The sequence below is a fragment of the Coloeus monedula genome, assembly GCF_965178545.1.
Source record: "Coloeus monedula genome assembly, chromosome: 1".
Taxonomy (NCBI): Eukaryota; Metazoa; Chordata; class Aves; order Passeriformes; family Corvidae; genus Coloeus; species Coloeus monedula.
In genome coordinates, this window is record NC_138781.1 from 21,675,551 (window position 1) to 21,692,318 (window position 16,768).

General features: G+C 36.1%; 1 protein-coding gene across 2 annotated transcripts in view; it reads left to right on the forward strand.

The window, feature by feature from the left end:
• RUNDC3B (RUN domain containing 3B) overlaps positions 1-16,768 on the forward strand; it is a gene marked incomplete at its 5' end in the record, with an annotated part of 48,539 nt that overhangs the window by 11,117 nt on the left and 20,654 nt on the right. For both annotated transcript variants that reach the window (XM_082298896.1, XM_082298897.1), the window contains 5 exons: positions 3,974-4,107; positions 6,608-6,693; positions 9,823-9,912; positions 13,022-13,102; positions 14,874-15,042. In XM_082298896.1, the coding sequence (XP_082155022.1) occupies positions 3,974-4,107; positions 6,608-6,693; positions 9,823-9,912; positions 13,022-13,102; positions 14,874-15,042 (560 nt within the window). The remainder of the gene's footprint in view (positions 1-3,973; positions 4,108-6,607; positions 6,694-9,822; positions 9,913-13,021; positions 13,103-14,873; positions 15,043-16,768) is intronic.

Sequence of the window (16,768 nt, forward strand, 5' to 3'; positions counted from 1 at the left end):
GCTGCTTTTCTCTATCCAATCTATGTTACTCCTACATTTTAGGAGCTCTTTGAGTAAGTGAAATGCAGCTTGTAATGCTCTTTGTTCTGAGAGAAACAAGTCTGCTGGATTAAATAATTAAGGTAATGGTGGTATAATGGAAGTGAAAAAGGTAGGTTAAGGATATAAGAACTAAAGGCACTACTATCATAAAAAAGATAAAATAAACATAAAGCTGTGGTAGCCCTTTATTTGGTGCAATAATGCTATTAGCAGAATAGCTTCTATTACTAGATTTAGTATCTTTACACACATAGTGACCCATATCTGGTTTTTACTAAGAAGAAACAGGAGAGCTCTTGTGTAATTTGTGGTTTAGTTAATTTTTCTTGTATGGAGAAAAATTGTAAATGAATTTATAATTGTCTTGGAGGACTGAGTTTATGAACTACTGTAAATATTTAATGACTCATTCCGTAGGCTCGAAATAAGAGTAGGTATCTCCAGAATTCCTCAAAGGACTATACGGTCAGTTTATTACCAGCAAGTAGTACTAAAACTTACTTCTTGTCAGATAGAAAAATTTGCTGCAAACTAAATAATATAGGGAAATCTGGAGAAAACCTGCCTGTACCTTAGAGCATCCTATCATTACTTCTTGCAACTGTGGAACTTTGTAAATTAAATTGGACTGTGATTGAGTAGGGATCAAACTGTTTAATCTTATTTGTGAAGAATTTCTTGGGCATGAAAAGGATCTGCAATAACTGTGGATGTTTGTATCTAGTTGTCAGAACAGAAATGAAGTTGATAGAAATAGGTGTGCAGCAGTATGCAAAAATGTGGTGAAAGTAAAAAAAAAAATCACAGTATTGTTTCTATATGCTTTGTGGCTCTGTAGACAAGAATGGAATTAATTTGAATAATGTTTACTATTTCACATGCAGCTTCCGTGCTTACCTAACAGTTTTGTTTGGCTGACAAAACTAACATCATTTCTGTTGGAATAGCTGTCAGCTTCTGCATCTTCAGATGACATATGAACTTCATGGCAAAGACCACATGCTCTTTGTCCTTTGCACTTCCTGAGAAACTTCCTCTTTCCTTAAGAAGTACTTTGACACAATGTAAGTTCTGTACTAAAATTAGCTTTCAAATTTATTAAGACCTTTAAAATGTAGATAAGTATTTGAAATTGTAAAACAGCCCAGGTTGGAAGGGTCCTTGAAAGATCATCTGGCCCAGTCATTTGTGGGAAGGGGAGTCTAGATGACAATATCTGGCACCCTGTCCAATCACATCTTGAAAACCTCCAGCAATGGAAACTCTACCACATCACTGGTGATGTCATTCCAGTGAATTTTGGTTCTTATTGTAAAAAATTTCTTTCTTGGGATGAAACCTTTCCCAGTGGAACTTGTACGTGTTGCCTTTTGTCTTCTGTGTGGCTCCTTGTAAAGGAGCCTTTACCCTCATTGGAATACTGTGATGAGCTCCCCCATTGAGTCTTCTCTTCCCTAGAGAGAAAAAAAACCTGAGTCTTTACTCATGGGACAGGTTCAACAGCTCTTTGAACATCTTTTTGACCTTCCTTTGGACCTTCTCCAATCCAGCCCTGTCCTTGAATTGTAGAGACCAGAATTGGACACAGTACTGCAGCACAGCCTGACAAGTGGGAGCTATTTCATTCCTCATTCTTGAGGGTTCTCATGGGTGTGTGCATTGAGTGCTTTGAGGACCAAATAGAATTTCACATGCTGAAAGCTTTTAAAATTTTAGTGTATATACAGTTTAATATCCTATTTATTGTTTCTTAAAATACATCTCACTATTCTCAGTCTTTTACAGTATTTTTCTGTGTATAGATAGGTTTAGAAAGTTTTTCTTGAGAAATTATGAGAGTGTGGGCAAGGTTTAAAGTTGTATAGACAGACTAGTGAAATATAGGAGACCTTGGTTCACAAAAGATGCTGAGCTGCCTGTGAGTTTCAAGTGAAGAAAATTCCTACTGAAGTCTGAAATCAGTTGTACCTTCTCACAGAGCTGAAACGAGATGGGAGCCCACTGTAATGTCAGAGTATGTTGAAGTACGGCCAGCTGGCTTTGTTGATCAGTGTAAGCCAAGTAAGTGCTGTGTGCTGTGTTGTAAAGGTATTTCCTGTCTTAAATGACCATGTCTTTTTCAGGTGTTCATTTGTAAAAGGAATTTCCTTGCATTAGCAGCTTCAGAAAACTGGAGTGAAACTTATTTTTTGCTGAATATATTCTGCCCTTAAGATAGTTTGAGAAAAGCCGCAAAAGTTAATATATCATATGCTTGCCTTTATTAGTTGGAACTGGAATTGATGATTCAAAGTCATCTTCACACTCTAGCTGCATTTAATTTTGTAGGTACAGTTTCTAGGGCAGAAATGTTTTTGATTTGGTGAAGAATATGAAAAATATCTCTAGCTTTTCGTGTTGATAAAATGCTGTTGAATTTTTGTTGCTGTCCACTAAACTTGGCATTTCAACAAAGATAGTAAGTTTGTAAAAGCACTTACCTTGTGGAAATTCTTTTATTTTAGTCCTTAGGGCTGAGCAGGTCTAAAAATATGGTAACTGTGGCACCTTGGAATTTTATTTTTTCTTTAGCATATTGGGTATTATATATTAATTCTTCCTGCTGGGGGTTGTTTTTTTGTGTTGTTTTTGTTTTGGGGTTTTTTTTGTTGTTGTTTTTTTAAGTCTTCTATCATGCTTTGAATTTAATAAATATATCTGTGGTGAAGTAAGCAGATGGACCACAATGTCAAGTTACATGCACCCTCTAGGGGAAGAAGAACCTGCCACTTGAATTTCTTCAGATCCCAGGGGACAGATCTTTGACACTACTTTGGCTGTGCTTGAAGCTAAGTCTGGTCATGTCAGATAAAAATGCATTTTTTGGATTTTATTTTCAGTATGTATGATTTGTAGTATCACTGTAGTATATTCTTTCTTGAAATCTAAGCTTTCTACAGAAAAAGAGTTAGAAGTCTTTCTGATACGTTAGTAAAGCTTCATAAGTGCAACTCAAGACTTGAAGTGAGATAAAATTAGCTTAAAAATAAGATCTCATTTTATATGGAGACAAGGTTTTGCCAGCAATGCTGGCAGTCACCAGAGGGCAATGTTAACCATTCTTGTTCCATACCTGTTTGCAGGTATGTCCAAAGTGAGAAGAGTGTGCTGTTCACTCTGAAAAATGGGGTTGAACTGTTGTTCCTCTGATAAAATTTATTTTCTGTGAAGATGTTGCAAGTGCTATGTAGGCTTGCCTTTCATTTTCTAAGTGCAGTACATTCCAAACTGGAAAAAATGTGAAGGGTTTTGGTTGTCGTTCCAGAAGGGGTAATGATCTGCTCAATTAATTTCGTTCAGCTTCTGAAGGAATATTCTGTATACTCAAAAGAAATTGGGACTGCGAAACTTTTTTGTTTATGCATCAGCTTCTCTTCAAATGAAAGCACATTCTGAAAAATTCCAGTCTGCTCCTAAAATAAAGATAACACTACCACAGCAAAGTGGTATTTTATATTTTTACTTATATAATTTTTTTAAAGAACAAAACTCTCTCAACTGTATTAGTGAAATGTATCTACTACCTATAGAAATAATGTAAATACTTCTTGCCTCATATATTTAAGTCACAAGTTTATGCTCTGTTGTGATTGAAGAGTTCTGTGAAGGACTCGTGAGTATTATTTTATCATAATAACAAGAAAGAACCCAAGAAAACACATATAAATATACAAAGCCCCAAACTTCTCTTTGTGCATCACTTTCAAACCAGGGTGACCTGCATAATGCAAGTTTTTTTACATCTGTCAGTTTTCAGTAGGAATTCATGGACTTGTTTGTATAAAATCCTTTCAGTAAAGGCAGCATATCGGGGAGTATTTAATTACGTTTATTTCCGATAAGCAGAGAAGGAGGTTCATAAGTCTTTGTGTATCTTGTATTTTGATTTAAGGTCAGATCACCTGGTTCGGCTATGAAAGTCCTCGTAGTTTCTGGGACTACATTCGCGTAGCTTGCCGAAAAGTCTCTCACAATTGCATCTGCAGTATTGAGAACATGGAGAATGTCGGTTCTTCTAGAGCTAAGGTAGGGAAGAGAAAGGCTAAAATGACTTTTTTATTACATTGCTGTGACATTTCTGTACCTGAAAAAACCCCATAGTACTTAGCTTACTCTACATATTTTTTCATTGTTTGAAATATTTTTTTTGTATGTTCCTAGGAAATACTTGCTTTTAAAACACTCCACTTTTAAATCGGAATGTGTTTCCTTTAAAATTTGTTACTCAGTAGAAAAAAATCTCTATTCAGGGATTGTGTTATATTATAAAATTATTGTCCTCACATTTTTTACCTTACATAATTTTTTGAAAACACAGTATGTTAAGGGAAATTAAGTTCTTGTGGACATGCGTAAGAAATACTAAAATTGTAGAAATGGGGTGATTTTTTTCCTTCCCTTTCTAATAATTTTACTTCATATAGAATTTATGCACTAATAGAATAGGTGTGATCAGCTCTTAAGATTTATTTTAAAGGTCTTTCTGAATTCTGAGATTTTAATAGATACGAATATTTAAATTCAATAGATAATAAGATGCAAGGTTATTTTCTGAAATATTCTTCTAAATAAATTAAAACTTTCTTTTACTCTGTCGAATACTTCATGCCAAATAGTAGACAGAGAACCTAATTTGTGCAGTGAGTGTGGAGAATGGCGTTCACTTTTTTAGGGGAGTATTTTGTATGTCTGGATCTGAAAAGATGGAGAGCATGTTGACACAAATACCCATCAGTTTAACTGATGGTCCAAATAAGTGTCCTCCTCAGCCTGGAAGCTGTCAGCAAGGGTTTGCCTGTGCTAGTTGGCTCTGCTTTCACTGGACGTGTGTAGGCTTTAGTCCAAAGCTAAGCAGCATCATCAGTTTGATGGTTTCAGTCATGTTCTAAATAAATGCAACATAAGGGCAGCTATCCAGGTAAATGTCCTTTCAGTTTTAGTGCACTCTATGTTAACTTTTTTGCTGTGCTATTGATATTTATGAAAGCAATTTTATTTAGTATTTCATAGAATCTTGGAATGGTTTGGGTTGGAAGGGATCTTGAAGACCATCTAGTTCCAACTCCCTTGCCATGTGCAGAGACATCTTCCTACTCTCTTCTAGCTTGAAGCTACTCCCCCTTGTCCTGTCACTACATGCTCTTGTAAAAAGTCTCTCTCCATCTTTCTTGTTGGCACCCTAGAGGTGCTGGAAGGCCACAGTTAGGTCACCCTGAAGTAGGATTATAGTCTACTACTGGTTCTGGTAGAATGTCTGTAGTGATATGCCAATAAGCATTAAATATATTAAGCATAAAGACATTTTACTACTTATATAACTGTTTGTAAGTTTATATGGGTTGCAAGACTTGGTGTTCTCAAACAGACAATCGTAACTGTGGCAGCCATGTCTCCCCCTTGTAAACTACAATCCTGTGCACTAGACCTGCAAACACAGCACAACATGCTTTCCTAAGGGTTTTTAAAGTTATTGCTGTTTTTTATGGAACTGTTCGAGTGAAGTTTTGCTTTTGGACTCTGCAAGATTTAGGCCTCTTGGATTTGATTTCGTGTCTGTATTTTATGTGCACCTTCTATAATGATGTTGCTACTAAGGGGAAAAAACATTGCACAACTCATTTTTTTATATAAATCCCACAAGTATTTGAATGAACACAGAGAATCACTTTGAGGGAAGTTACTATTGCTTTAGAGTGGAACCAACTGGATACTTCCAATACCACTGACTTTAAAGTGAAAAGCTCTCTGCCCCAGATCTTCTGCCTCTCACATACATGAGCATTTCAAAAGGCTGGAGCATACTGATGCCTTTTCCTGGTCTTAAAATCAAGAATCAAACATGGTTAGAAGGGAAAAAGGGGTTTTACCTCAGTATTTATTTTAAGGATCCTTAGGTGCACTACATCCAGATGGAATGCACCCCAGTGCACACCGCAATGCACACCCCCAAAAGATCTGGTATAACATTATAGGTCTTACTAATTAGCATTATCTATCAAAAATTCCCCAGTGGGAGGCTCGAGTGAGCCCTCCCTCCCCAGGGAACCTTCCCCTGGATGGTTCTGTCTTAGTTTACAAAATGTGTTCTGGAGAGGACCTTGGGGTCTGGGGCTTTCTGATCCCTAACTACGAGGCTTCTAAGATGTTTAGTCTCCTAGCTTGACAAATAAATATAAGAATGTAGGCCAAAAAGCACTAAGACTACAAAAAGCTATAAAAAGGTATATAAAAGGGGTATAAAAGAAAAGGCAAAAAATCATCATGGCGTCATATAAGTAAAAATCTGTCTACCCCCTCCTTAAAATTTTGAAGAACTATACTTCACAGTAGACTTTGTGTCCTTGTAAGAATGGATTTTCTATTTTCGTTATTGCTATAATGAAGTACATCCTAGCAACCATTTCTGTTTAGCGGTAGTTTTGCTAATCTGTCATTTACTCAGGTAAACCAATGGTATTAATTTTCAGATTATAAAACTGTTTCTTTCTATAATGCTTAAATATTTGATACCTGTTTTGTCTTGCAGGGTCGAGCATGGATCAGAGTAGCACTTATGGAAAAACATTTGTCTGAATACATTTCCACAGCTCTGAGAGACTTCAAAACAACCAGGTCTATAAGAATTTTATTTTTGCAATATTTTAGTAAATTTTAAGTGAGGGACTTATGTTTGGAAGTGAATACTTGATTTGTATAGTAAAGGATGGCATTAATAAAAGAAAGACCTGCAACCTAGTAAAGGATATCTAGAGTTGGTATCAGTTGGTTTTTGCATGGGTAAAACTGCAAAATTGAAAATCTTTTTGTGATTTTAAAAATGTGGAAACAAGCCTGGAATTCTTGAAAAGTCAGAAGTGAAGAAAACCTCTCTAAAGCAGGAATTAAATATGAAATTGTGGTGTAGTAAGGATAGACTCCTTTCAAAATTAGATATGCTTGATAGAAAGCATAAGGACTCAGTAAAAAAAAAAATTTATAGTAACTTTTTCTGAAGAAAAAAGAAAGAGACTTCCAGGAACCTCATGAGACATCTAGAATAGCAGAATTAAGGATCAGGCATAGCAAGTATTCTTGATAGAATAAGAAAAATGTGTATCAGATTTTTGTTGTAACTTCTAATGATAAAAACAGGGACGAGAATATATTTTTTAATAGAAAAGACTGGCAGTTTTGGGCTGGTTTTAGATAATGTGATTATTAGATGATATTTTATCTTGTAACAAGTACATCTTAAAAGACTTTTGATGAAGTTGTGTGAATACAAGTGAATCTGTAACATGTGGTACTTCAGTGCTCTGAAAGTTTAGATATACTGAATGGACTTTTAAAACAGTAAGAATTTTCTCTGTAAGGACTTCTGTTTATTTAGAGTATTGTTTTATTACTATTTGTCCAGAGATTTCCATATATTTTGCCAGTATTAAGCTGACTTTGAAACACAACTAGGTAAACATCCCATTTCATTGCAGTTTCAAAACCTGTTCTCTTATTTCACCCAGTTTTGCTTGCATTCATAGTAGACAAGAAGCACATAATCCAAAGAAAATCTGCAAAAGATTTACTCATGCTGCCTCAAACTGAAAAGTCACATGGGTTTTTGAGGGGGACATGAAGAAAAGTAGGGTCACAAACTATGTAGTTAAGTAGTACATTCTTTGTCCCTGTTCTGGTAGTGTAGTTTTTTTAGTGGATAACAATGGTCTTATTTGATTAGCAGTTTCAAATTCATTTATTTGAACATGTTAATATTTAATATATTTGAATGTTCTTTCAGTGGTATAGCTTTTGGAAACAACCTCTCTTGCATTCCAAACATAGTAAGTGCAAAGTTTCTTTTGAAGTAATATTTTAAATACGTCTAATGGAAATAAAAATTACACTTTCAGGTTTTGGTTGTGTTGATTTCAAAGCCACTAGCAACAATGGACATATTTTCTTTTCCCATGTAGGATTTCAGATACCTAATAACTGACCTAATTTTTTGGGTGATGCTTTGCATCATTTATTTAGCATTTTAAATTATATATTTTACTGTATCCATATTTAATAATTATTTGTATAAAATAGAAATTTCTTGTGTTACACATGTATGTAGAATATGAGATTATCTGTGATGCTGATAGCTCTTTTTAAACCTTACTATTGTGTTTAGTTAGTAAAATAAGTACTTTAATGAGGCAGCACATTCTTAGCGCTGGATGTGCATATTACACTTGGAGGAGGGGTTGGATTAAGCATGGACACAATTATTTTTCTAAAGAATTGGTCAGACACTTAAGTTAGAGCAGACTTTTGTGTTGTGAGATGTCAAGTGTATAGCACTGAATGAAGATTTGTGGGTTTTCTGAGGGGACTGTTGTTTTGGCTGGATTACTGCAGCTGTCTAAAGTAACACTGGCACTGCCAGGCTAACTTCTGCATCTCACCATTGAAGGTGTGCCATGTCCTTTCTGTGAGATTTCTTCCTATGCACTATTTTACAAGAACAGAGTGCAGATTGGTACCTGGCAGTGATTTTACAAATGCCAGTGAAATGGATGGTAATCTGCATGTACTGGGGGCACTGCTGTTTGTTCACAAACAAGAGTCACTGTGCTGAATCAGACAGAGGGGTCCATCTAGCTCAGCATTCTGACTCAGCCAGTGGCTGGTTTAGCCTCCGAGTGCCCTTCCTGAAGTCAGAGAGTAGAGAGCTGAGTTTGTACTTTCTAGCCTCAGTATCAGGACTATAATCTCTTAGATTCTGTCTCTAATTCTCTTAGATTAGTCTCCTGAGAGGAGGTCTTACAGATTTCTTCTTTCTACTGAGAACATCCAAGATCTTGGACAACTCATCTCCTTATAGCAAATGGCTGTCTGTTACAAAACTGCAAAAGTGGGACTTCTCACAGCATGTGTTATAACACAATTCAATTTCTGAAGCTGTGCCACAAAACATGTCTTTTCTGGATGTTCACCATGCACCAACTGGAGCTCTCTCTGAATAATCCAGAAGCTTTCATGCAGTTCTTAAAGCAGATGGAGCTTTTGGTAGGGCAGTATTGCTGTATTTGTCTGAAATACAGGTTGTATCCAGTAATCCGGTGCCTTCTTGCACTCATCCGTTGCTAGAATGTAAAGGTGAACTGTACATCTCAGTTCTTAGTAAGTGACATTTCAACCTTGCCTTTGGTACTGAACACCTCTTGGTTTCCCTCTTGTCACATGTAATTCTCAGGTAAATTCTGGTGACCTTTCAGCATGCATCTTCCCAGCATGTAATATTTTAAGAAAAGGTAAACTACCTGAAAAATAGCTGATTTGTGAAAATACTTTTTTTAATGATCAACTACTAAGAATGAAAATTGAATGTTGAACTTTAAAAGTATAATTGTGAGAGAGAACTTCTTTTCATGTGATGGAATCATTATTTCCTTATGTACGTGACACAAATTCTTCCTTTTAGAGGTAAAGTATAACATACCTCCATAATTTTGCATTTTATCCATCCTGTTCTCCTATTTCATAGGACTAATGAAAATTCTTTTTGCTTGTGTCTAAACTCTTATGTGCTTTAAGATTGTGGTGTTTTGTGCTATTCAGTCTATTAGTTTTCTATATTTGAAATGAAATATGAATGCCTCTGGGGTTCATGAATTGTTTTTGTTTAAACTGGATTTCTTCAGTTTTCTGTTAAATATGGAAAACATTATTATTTGAGAGAAAGTGGTATTAGCTGAACTAATTTCTTTTTTATTGAAGGAGGTTTTATGAAGATGGAGCAATTGTTCTTGGTGAAGAAGCAAATATGCTTGCTGGTATGCTGTTGGGACTCAATGCAATTGATTTCAGGTACTGTATTTGCATGATTCATAACAAAATACTTAGGAAAATTATAAATTATAAATCAATGTATTATGGAAAATATTCTTAAATTCCCATGGTAGTTTGAAAGACAAAACTTAAGTTGAGGTGAAGAAAGAAGGAGAGAGATCTTGAATGGCTTTTCTAGGTAAGAAAAAAGTTATGCTTTTATATAACTGCATGATTATGTGGTAGTTTTTTCAGGTATCAAAATCCTAAAAGCAATCAGAAGTATAATTGCAGAAGATATTTCAAACCTACTAAATGAAGCTTATAGACATGAAATCTTTTAAAGTTCTTTTTAAATTGTAAGGAAAACTGTGCAATTAAGTACCTGGTTATGCCCTGGTACTCAAGGACAGACTTGTAACTGCATATGTAGAAGGTAATCTTTAACTTAATCTCTTCTAAATTTTAAAAACTTAACCTACAAATGACCGTTTAATATCAATTTGTGTTATAATTACCTGCAGCTGAACTGCTTATGTTAATTGACCTTTGCAATTTCTAGCCAGGTTTTTGTGGGCTTCCCCATATGATTAATTCTGTGTTTTGAGGTAACAAAGGTGCAAGCGCACCCTTAGGTAAGAAAGAAACCCAACGTGGTGTGTCTATATATGTGTATATATCTTAAAAAAGCCCCATCAACAATGTGTAAAGATTACAGACAGTGCCTGTAAAATGATCGAACCTGGCTGATGCAAGACCTTATTAATACGTGGGGTTGGGCCAATTTAGCTTCAGGCAGAGCCACTGGCAGAGAGTTTCATAATCCAGCAGAAGGAAAAGGAGACTGATAATGCTGTTCTCCATTCTTCTGTCAATTCACTGTTAGTATTTGCCTTGCAGTAGCATTAGTGTTTGTCACAAACCAAGATAGGAGGTAAACTGGCAGAAAACAGAACAGTAGCCTTGCTGCATGCACTGAGTCATTGACTATTGCCAAAAGGCCCTTCGGAGATTTACTCCTGTTTGTGTACCTCTATGCCAGGCTTGTTGGACCCTTCTGTGAATGACAAAACATACCCATTGAAAAGATGGATAGTTCTTTTGTAGTTAGCTAGTTCACAGAAGCATCCCTTTTAGTGGCAGAGATGATGGGAGCGTAAGGATTAGAGAAGAAAAGGAACAAATAGGAATGAGCAATGCTTGCCCTTTCTGGTGGTAAAGAGCATTTAGTTCAGCTGCCTGTGGAACTGCAACTGGGTGGAGAAAGAAAAAAAAAAAAGAGAAAACAACCTGAAAATGCAGGTCTTGGTGGCTCCTGAACCATCATGGAGTCAGATAAGTGCCTATACCACTGTAAGGAGGGGAGTGTCCTGTTTCATTTTTAAAAAAGGGAAACAATGGGAAGGGAGAGATTGAAAACACAGGATAGCTTTTTTTCCCTGCATTTTGTCATTAGATTGGCTTAACTACATCCTTAACATATGTTCTAGAAGAATAGAAGTGTGCTGCAGGATGATAAGAGTGTTAGCCTTGTGTACAGCAAAATTCAAATCTTACCAGATTTTATTAGTTTAAGCATTACATAATCTGAAATTAAACTGCTTCTGTATTAGCCTTGTACTTGGAAGGACTACAGCTATACATGAATAAGCATTGCAAGATTAGGTCTGCAGTATGTAAATCGTCTCATAAATAATCATCGACTGTTTGTCTCACAAAAGCCTCAGTGGTACAAACTAGGGTATGAGAGCTTAGTTGTATGACTGTACTTGTTCTTTCTTTGTTCTCTGATTTCTAATATAAAGGAATCTCTTAATGGTATTCAGAGTAATGATTGGCTCTTGAAGACATGTAAATTTTGTCAATGAGCTTTTAAGAGTCTAGGAATTTTCTGTGTGAAATGGGAACAGGAGTGTTTTTACTGTGCCACATATCACAGAATGTTCAGGTTGGTAGGGACCACAGTGGGTTATCTGATCCAGACACCCTACTCAAGTAGGGTTATCCTAGAGCACATGGCTCTAGGATTGTGTCCAGATGATTCTTGACTATCTCCAGTGAGGGGGAGTTCACAACCTCTCTGGACAATCTGTTCCTGTGTGTGGTCACCTGCACAGTAAAGAAGTTCTTCCTCATATTCAGGTGGAACTTCCTGTGCATCAGTTTCTGCCCTTTGCCCCTTGTACTATTGCTTGGCCCCACTGGGCAGAGCCATCATAGTATTGTGATTTGAATGGCTGAGAAGCCGTAGCATGTTACATATGAGATTTTTTTTTCAGTTCAGTGTCTCTTCTAAATATTGACTACCTTATCTATGTGGAGCTGTAAGAAAGACTTTGGGCTGGAGATGAGAGAGCTTGTGTGAGAATATAATTTGATTTTTTTTTCTCCCCTCACAGCAATATGGAATTAGATAATTGTGGTCTTGCAGGGGTGCTTTTTTGTTTTCTTTGGTATTCATTTCTTTGGGAATAAAATCCAAAAACCCTTTACATGTACTTCCCAAATAGCACTTAATTTACTGCATTGTCAAAAATGGCACTTTGCAATTCAGTTAGCAAAAGCTGGGACTTACTAGACTATTTTTCAGTAACAGAGATAGGAGGAGTGAGGAATATGAGCCTTGTGGAAGCATGATAATTTTGTTACTTCTGTGATAATTAAACATGGTCAAAATGCAAGAATTCATATCCAGTATAAAAAAGAATACAGTGTAAATGAAAGCTTTATAAGGCTACAGCCTTTTAAGAACATTTTCCAAAAGTTAGGTTCATTTATATTCCTCAGTTTCCTGCAACCCAGCACCTGTAAGTGCCTGAAAGGAGAAAGACCCTGAAATATTTTTGAGTAAATTATTTTTTACTTAGTAGAATGGTTACATAAGCACTCTGCAAACCCTTTAAATGATGTTAAATGTGGAAAATTCCAAGCTCGTCCATAATTCTTCTGTTTTTGTTGCTTCAGTTAACTTTCCTGTTACTCTCTTGACATCTCTCTGTATTTTTCAGAATAAAAGCAAATGTTTAAAAATTAGGGTTTATAACATGAAAAAATTATGAAAAATGAAGTTTCAGGTTGGTAATATTCAACTGTCACTGCCATATAATTTTCTTGTAATGAACTTATCACTGTTCCTCTGTTTTATCAGTTTTTGTCTCAAGGGTGAGGGATTGGATGGAAGCTATCCAGCTGTCATAGATTATACACCGTACTTGAAGTTCACCCAAAGGTATTTTTAGCTTTACTCTGCTTTTTAAAATTTTATTTCATTGGCAAAATTTTACTTTTTATTGGGCTTCTTACTTTTCATTTCATATGCAGAATGATATTTATCTCTGAGTACAAACCTGTACACTCAGCTACCTTGCTCTTCCAGACTGTTGGAATTGTTACGTGACTCATCAAATGTGAGTCATGCTAACTTTGTTTCCTTGGTTCAGAATTACAGTTCAGCAGGAAACAGATGCTGTATCTCCTTTCATGATCACCAGACCAAGCTGTCCTTTCTCTTAGACCTCTTCTGTGTAGCCATAAAATTAAAAGTAGTTCTTTCGTAAATAAAAATTATATATACCCAGGTAAATGTAAGATATGACACAGGTAATATAAGCTATTAGCACATAACAGAAAGTCATGACCAGTGGCTATGTAAATGGACTTTCTAGCTGGATTTTGCTCCTCTGCTCAGCCTTATGATTAGTAATAAAAAGAATTCTCACTATCTAATAAATCAAGTAGCAATTTGGCATCACCAAAAAGCATGGAAATTTATGGTATGTTTTCTATTGTTAGGTTTACCAAAATGAGAGAAGCAGTTAGGAATACTCTTGAAGGTGTACAACTGAACATGAAACATCCTAGTTACTCTCTTGAAGTTCTTACTAGGTTACATGTTAGTGACAAACTGCGATTCAGTTTGTATCATGGCCGGATTGTGGGGTTGTGGAAATGGCTAGTTAAAAACACCTAGCAAATTCCGTTAGTGTAGTGGGAAATATAGTTGTAAGGGAAGATTTTCAAACAGGTACTGGGATAAGTCAGAATCACAGAATTGTTAGGATTGGAAGGCCCCTCTGAAGATCATCCAGTCCAAGCCCCTGCCAGGACAGAGTCACCTGGAGCAGGTGACAGCTGGAGCAGGAATGTGTCCAGGTAGGTTTTGAATGTCCCCAGAGAGGGACACTCCACAACCTCCCTGAGTGGCCTGCAACAGTGCTCTGCCACCTTCAGTGTAAAGAAGTTCTACTTCATGTTGAGGTGGAACTTCGTGTGTTTTGGTTTATGGCCATTGCTCCTTATCCTGTGGCGGGGCACCACTGAAAAGAGCCTGGCACCGCCCTCTTGGCACCCACCTCTGAGATATTTATATGCATTGATGAGATCCCTCTGTCTTCCCTAGACTAAAATTAATTCTTGTCTTTGAGACAGATGTCTGCATTCTCTAGCATGCATTGATTCTGGATGATAAGAAGTTATTTTAACAATGAGTCTACTTACTATGTAGGAAGATGCATTCTGTGAAGTAACAGGCACATGATCTTTGCTATGAACATAGGGATACATGCTTATTTAAGTTTATCTTGATTTAACATAATGACAACCACTTTTTTGGTTTTCTGCTTTTTATTTTTTTTAAATTTTTTTTAGAAACAAAATTTATTTTTAGATACTACTCTATGCCCTGAATTTGTGAAGAAAAGGTTAAGTCATCACTTCCTTAGATAGCATATTGTAATGCAGTTACTCTGAACTTCAGGAGAGTAGCCCACATACAGTTGTCTAACTTAACTAAGATGACAAGCAAATTTTCACCCATTTTTTAGGCAGCTATGGAAACAAAAGCTTGAAATACAAGTTGTGTTTAGTGATCTATCATATCCCAACATTTCAATTTTTTTTGGTTTGCAGAGCTTTTTAAGAAATGTGATGCTTCAATTTCAACCAGAACTTGCATTCTTATAAGTAGAGATTTGACTTGGCTAATAAATATGATTCTTCAGTTCTGACAGCATCAGCAGTGATGAAGAAGAGCTAAGAACGCTGGGCAGTAGCGGCAGTGAAGGCAGTACTCCAGAGAACATTGGTCCTCCTTTCATCACAGATGAAAACAGTTGGTACAACAAATGCAAAAGGGTAGAACAGAAGTACCGGCTTGCATTGGAACAGAAGGTAAAGAATTAGTTTTGTGTGGGGGCTATGGAACCAAAGCTCATCACCAGCCAACTGGTGACACATTCATCTAAGTAAAGGCAGAAAAATGTATTAGATATTGTTTAGCTTCGTGTAAGTGGTCCTAAATTTTATGATCCTCAGAGTATCCAAGCATCTTTGCTCACTGATTTCAGGGAAAAGATGTTTGATGAGTTGGGAAAGAGAGCAGCAATAATTCAGAGATCAGATTTCACAGTCTTATGTAGAAGCTTTGGCTTCTTTTTCCAGTCTTGGAGTTACAGACACTTCATCTCTAATGCTGTTAGGTTGTGAGCTTGAAGTTCACGTGATATTTCTTTTCCTTAGAAGCCACAGAATTTTATTGTTGTAGGTAGACTGCCAATTGAAGGCTTTTATGATGATAGTGATGTTAAAGTTTAACACTTAATCTTAAAACTAAACAAAAAGGATCAGCAAAGTAATCCATTTAGAGGAAAGGCAAAACTATCTTCTCAGTGGTACTGAGATGGGTTTTTAGAAAGTAGGTAGTTTTACAACTTGATTGAAGCAGAATGAGAAAGTAAAAAATGAAAGGGTGTGTTTGTGTTGGATTTTAATTTAGGTGACATATTGAATGTAACTATAGAAACCAAAGGTAGGTTTTCCATCTACCACCTAACATACCTTAGGTTAAAGGTGAAGTGAAATATATGTCCAAGCCTTCTAGTAATTTAGCATTTTCAAATAAAAGTGCTTGTCAGCTTTTCATAACAGCATTATTACATCTACAGTAATTACAATGCATATTAGCTACTGAGAGAGAGAAGGAAGACTGTTTGTAGACACCAAAGAAGTAGTGCACAGAGAAAGAAAGGAGGGGTCAGGAAAAACTGCAGAAAAAAAAGAAATACAACTGGTTAACTTTTTAAAAATAACTTCTATTAGTATTTTTAGTATTCTGTTTTCCTAGTGGAAGAATTTGATTTTGTGAAACTCTGAATAGAGTAAACCATATGAAAGGCTGGAACCATACAAGGGTGCTTGGAGGTGTAATTATTTCCCTGAATACAGAATAGGTAGAATCAAAATTGATTTATTTTAATGCACTTGAAAGAACATAGCTGAAGTTTTTCTAAGTAACAGTGAAAGAGTCAGATTTACTGTGGGATAATAGATATTTAATATATATTTCTATTATTTTTTTAAAAATAATATGCATGCAATCATTGCTTTTCTGATTTGGGTCCCTTAGACTTCTTGGTTTTGAAATATGACCTGAACTGTTGCATCCAGGTTGCTGGTACAATCTTCTCAACTAGTATGGTATCACTTTCCGTATGGAAAGAACTTGCATTCCTGGGGCCCTCTCTGGTACAGAGGGCATTTTCCATGTTTTTTTAAACCAAAATATGCTGTTGAAAAAGAAACTCTTCAAATACATAAATTAAAACCTGTCTCTTGAACCACCAGAAGGAATTCCCATCCTTGCCGGACAAAAACATAGGATCAATTTGAACTCATACCTTTCCCCACCATGAGGAAAGTGTTCTCAGTTCTGGAGAAGCATTAAAGAGAACAAAATAGGTGGATTTTATTTTTCTTGGTACATCCAAGTGGTTCATTTCCAAGGTTGCTCCATCAAAGTTGTGACATACATGTGTAGAAAAAATGCTGCAACATGTAGCCCAAATCCGCTGTCAGAATCACTGGGAACCTTTATGTCTGTATAAGCACAAAGGTCATC